Source organism: Zerene cesonia, chromosome Z, assembly GCF_012273895.1.
Source record: "Zerene cesonia ecotype Mississippi chromosome Z, Zerene_cesonia_1.1, whole genome shotgun sequence".
Taxonomy (NCBI): Eukaryota; Metazoa; Arthropoda; class Insecta; order Lepidoptera; family Pieridae; genus Zerene; species Zerene cesonia.
This window is the reverse complement of record NC_052122.1, coordinates 7,101,377-7,106,061: the sequence shown is the minus strand read 5'-3', so window position 1 is coordinate 7,106,061 and position 4,685 is coordinate 7,101,377. Positions and strand designations below refer to the sequence as shown.

Sequence of the window (4,685 nt, the reverse complement as noted above, 5' to 3'; positions counted from 1 at the left end):
TATATACAACGTACACAAAAATATAGACATACCATTTATTACAATTAAATTATTAATTTGTTCTCTTTCCATTATTTGTTTAAAATATAATAGCCATATTTATACATTGCATATAAAAGGTATTTGGTTTATGAATTATGTTGTGTTATATTTTCCGCTTCATTTTGTTATATGTTTTAAAGCATGGGCTACAAAAATATAAGCAGATATCCTTCGCATACAAAAATAGTTTTATGTATTAGTTAAGTTATAAATACTCCGAAAATTTCTAATATAAAAGTAAATATTCTATTTTCAAAATTGCGAAACAAAGGATCTGGCATATAATAAAAATCTCATCATCCTTTTATGTAATACCTAACAGGACAGATGGCGAAAAAATAAGAATAAATGCATAACCCTCCATATTATCTTAATATGCTGGCCTTTTGTAAAGAAATTGCATATTTATATAAAATTGTATTTTGATTTACCAGATAGAAAATAACAAGATAACGTCGCAACAACTTATTTGAAAGTTTCACAGAATCTTAAGAATGGCGGACGGAAACAGTAGAAACATACTTGCATCGGGTTAAGCTGCACTTTCAAGTTTTCAAGCGAAATTAAGAAAGACTTCCTGATGATAACAGCAATAATTTAAAATTCACGAGCTAAACATCAATGGGCTGATATTTTTATTTAGATTTTTAACATCAAATCTGGAGATTTAAGGGTGAAGCATTAATAAGATTTTATTTTATGCACATATATTATTAGATATAGTCGTCAAGATATTATTTTACAACTCTTGAGTTTCGCGGATAGAAGAAGTGGCTCGCTGAGGGCTACTTGTACTAACCGCTTGGTGCATAATGTGCACCCTTACATCACTGGTCCCTTGTCTATATTCCCTGCGATGACGGCTCGCTAGCGGACCTGACAGGGTGCTCTTACAACAGCAATAGTTAAAAAGGTGAGCGAACGCGCGACGGAAATTTCGGTTCAGGATACCGTACATAAAGCTCGTAAACACCGAACGCCCGAGGCCAATCCAAATACTATAATAGTATTTAGTATCGGTGACGCCCGGTAAATCGATGGAGAAGATCAAATACGGTATCCAGGCCGAGAAAAAGAACAAATATGCAATAATATTTAACGTAGCGATCGAGCTGTCGCGTCCGTAAGCAAGGGAGCGCCTGTAACTTATTTGTTGGCTCGCGCGGCGACGTACTCCGTAGTAGGACGAAATGAGACAGAATATTGTGCAAGCGGATGGCAAAGCATGGAACAATGCTGTTGATATCACTCTGTAGTAGCTGTTGCCGATGTATGCGCGCTTACAGTAGTCATAATCAAGGCCCAAGTAAACGCCAACGCCACCGAGAGAGAAGCTCAATAGAAAGATAAACACAGAGATGAAGCCGACGTTACAGTTGATTAGCATATCATATGCGGCCTGGGAGCAGCACAGCCTTAGGTAGTTTTCAGCTGCCACGCACTGCAAAATTATAAACCACTGAGAATATCTCCCCTGTAAGAAGATACTATTCTACCCGCTCTGGACTATTTGCTCAGTATTTGCGAGTGTATTTGTGTAGACTTACCATAAAGAACAGGCTGTAGCAATAAGTCGCCGAAACTGCGAGGAACTGCTGCACATTGCAAACGAACTCGTTGTCCCACTCTCCAGATAGAAGCACCACAGACGATATCGGCATCACACCACCGGTTATTAACAAATCAGCCAGGCCGACGCAAGCGAGAAAGACGAAGCCTAGGACAAATTGAAATGTATGCTAAGAGCTTATTGTGATGGAATGATCGCGTTGCAATGTCCTAGCTGTACAAATATACAATTATATCGAAGGTCGCAGTTTTTAATTAACATTTTGATATCCAGCTGTAAAGCATTGTATTTATTATTTTAAGTATCTCAGGAAAATGAAATGTCGTTGTAATAATGTGTCATAAGTTTATATGAAAAAGGGAATAAGTATTATATCTACAAATTTTTCCAGTGACATTATATATAAACAATTTCCTGTTCATATATTATGTACATATCACAAAAAAGCAATACTATGGCATTGGCTACAAATAATACTCATAATTATTCGCCAAAATTTCAACGCGATTTGCTTGCAGCTTTAATCATAATTATTACAGTATAACATAAAAATATATTCAATAATAGTCATATTATAATAATAATACTAGTATACATATAAATATGACCAGCTTAAGGATATACATAAGGTCTTTTATAGATAAAATAATGAAAAATATTGCATTGTCAGTTTATAATTTCTCGCCACCAAATTCTTAAAACCATCGCAAGTAACGGAACAAAGAACATCAGATACTAAAGAGATAACAAAAGTAATTACATACCAACTCTTCTGAGACTGTATTCCACGAAGAAAGAAGCCACGAAGAAGCCATTGAGGATGGTCCCTATGGTTGATAGTGCGACCATAAATATCAGTCGGCCCACTTTCGGCCAGTCCCCGCTGAGGGTCACCGGTGAGTATAAGGTGACCGCTGAAATTGTTGTTCTATTGAGCATGCCAACCCCATACATGGGGCGAATCTTGCCTGTTAAAACATATAGATAGGTATATATGCTAAAGAAACACATTTTTAAGGCGTCAACCATCCCCCCCTCTCACTGACCCCCTTTTCCCCCCTCCCTTCACCCTTCAAAGCCATAACCCTTATGCCACTTTGTCAGTCACTACTTTTTTTAACACGTACATAATTGCAAAAATACTCTAACGCCGCGGAAGTAATTGAATGAACGAACATTATTTTACAATAATCTTATATGTACACGTATACATTCGAAATTTTTCGACAACTACGTAAAATGTATAAATAACAATAGAATATAATACATATAGGTAATAAATAATTATAACTCGGAGAAAAGCTTTTTTCGGAAAGTCCTTTAAAAATTAACACGTCATTAATTCGACTAAGAAATCACAATACGACAATAAAAAATGAAAAATTGATGATCACTTTACTTACATACTATATGCATGTTTTTTTTAACTACTTGCGAGCAGATTGTCGACCCCATGGCGCGTTTACGTGCGGTCCCAGTGATGCGTTTTTCGAAATGAGCGGAGTCTAGCCGGAGCCGTACGCAGGGGCTGCATCTCCCGTTTGCCGTATTGTGTATAAACATTGAAATTCAAGGTCACGCATCACTCCAGGAACCTATACTTCTGTCCTGTACCTATTATCTGGCGCAGCTCCGCCATTAGCAGACATAACTAGCTATTCTCTTCGTAAATCGTGAAAAGTGCAAGTTGACAAGCAAAAAACGTTGGACTTTGTGCCTCCATTGATAAGGTAAGCCTATTTAATATAGAATTATGATTTTTTGTTTATTATATACAACATGAGTAATGATTGGATTATCATAGCCATAGATATTTCAATTTAAAAAAATATAAAAGCAAACAACCTGTTTTGAAAGAAAATCATGAATTTATAGTGGAAAATCATGTTTAAAAAACCGGCGCTAGTCAAATTCACTGTTTAATTGAATATATGAATATCGACATGAAAGTATCTATTAAAAAAATTGGAACAACGTTGGCTGATATTTTTTCGTTCTATGATATCGACGTATGTGTAAAATATATCGTTTTTCCCTTATTTAACTAAACGAAAGCTTACAATTTTTAATAGTGCTAAGTTTAAATATACACCTGTGTTTAGAGAACCTGGTATATAACGTTTTCACGGAAATAGGAAATCCAAGAACGTCTCATAAAAATACAGGACAGTTATTTGGCACAATAAGGTTTTTATGAAAAATTTTATACAATTATGAATGAATTGAGTGTGTGAATTTTTTATTTTGTTTTCTTGCTGACTCTTCTTTGCAGAATCTTATGGGGCCTAGGTATATGACTAATTGAGGTCAAATATATTAAATTATTATTATCTTGCCTTTATATTCAGTCTGATACTTGTGTAATAATAAAAATTATTTTCAACAAAAAATAACCTTCAAATTGCCAGAACTAGAACAAATACAAATGAGACCGTACGGAAGGCCCCAGCTTTCAAATAAAAAAAGGTTCATCAAAATCGGTTGACCTTTACAAATTATGAAACTCTTCTGATTTTTTAAGTCGATTAAAAAGCATTTCGGCCGTCTTGATAATAATATAGGCCTACCCCCCGGGTCAACCTTCGTTCAAAGATTTATTTTTATGTATACTTAGTTCATTTTATACGAATATGCATATTAATAAATTAATTTAACAATTAATATGGGCATGAAAAACGCTTTGCAACGTCACGAATTAGGCCGCCTCACACTAAATAAAGTCCCCCCCCTTTGGCATGGTAGGTAGAAATGTTCCCATAGAAGATTGACGTGAAATAGTAGCATGCGAATGCTACTGTGTTTCGGGCGGTGAGTTAGGGAGCTGGATGCCTATATGCCTATATCCTTACCATTCCGGGATTACATTCTTCAATCCTGATCTCCCAGACCCTTAAAATCGGGCAATTCATACAGGCCTTACCATTGTGACAGCAGTTAACATCAGGTGAAGCACGTGTCCGCTATGATATAAGAAAATCAAAGCAAAACACATTTGCTCAAATTTTGATAATAATATAAAAAATAGAAGTGTTTAATTGGACCGTGTTATGACGAGTTTAAGAGCTAAAATCGA

The 4,685-nt window shown here is 35.5% G+C and overlaps 1 protein-coding gene across 1 annotated transcript; it reads right to left on the bottom strand.

Moving 5' to 3' along the window:
- Positions 1-381: 381 nt before the first annotated feature.
- On the bottom strand, positions 382-2,555 carry LOC119835712 (melatonin receptor type 1B-B-like). The gene is made up of 3 exons (XM_038360689.1): positions 2,377-2,555; positions 1,590-1,759; positions 382-1,483 (listed from the first exon to the last, which is right to left on the bottom strand). Exons 1-3 carry the CDS (start codon positions 2,549-2,551, stop codon positions 782-784), a joined length of 1,047 nt encoding a protein of 348 aa, XP_038216617.1. The 5' UTR covers positions 2,552-2,555; the 3' UTR covers positions 382-781.
- Between the last annotated feature and the right edge of the window lie 2,130 nt (positions 2,556-4,685).

What these genes read in the sequence shown, in the direction of transcription:
- LOC119835712 (XM_038360689.1), bottom strand. Translation starts at nt 2,551, where the DNA reads ATGCTCAATAGAACAACAATTTCAGCGGTCACCTTATACTCACCGGTG. An exon ending in ATACAGTCTCAGAAGAGTTG is followed by an intron (nt 1,760 to 2,376) that starts GTATGTAATTAC and finishes AATTTGTCCTAG; the next exon opens with GCTTCGTCTTTCTCGCTTGC. An exon ending in GCTACAGCCTGTTCTTTATG is followed by an intron (nt 1,484 to 1,589) that starts GTAAGTCTACAC and finishes ATAATTTTGCAG; the next exon opens with TGCGTGGCAGCTGAAAACTA.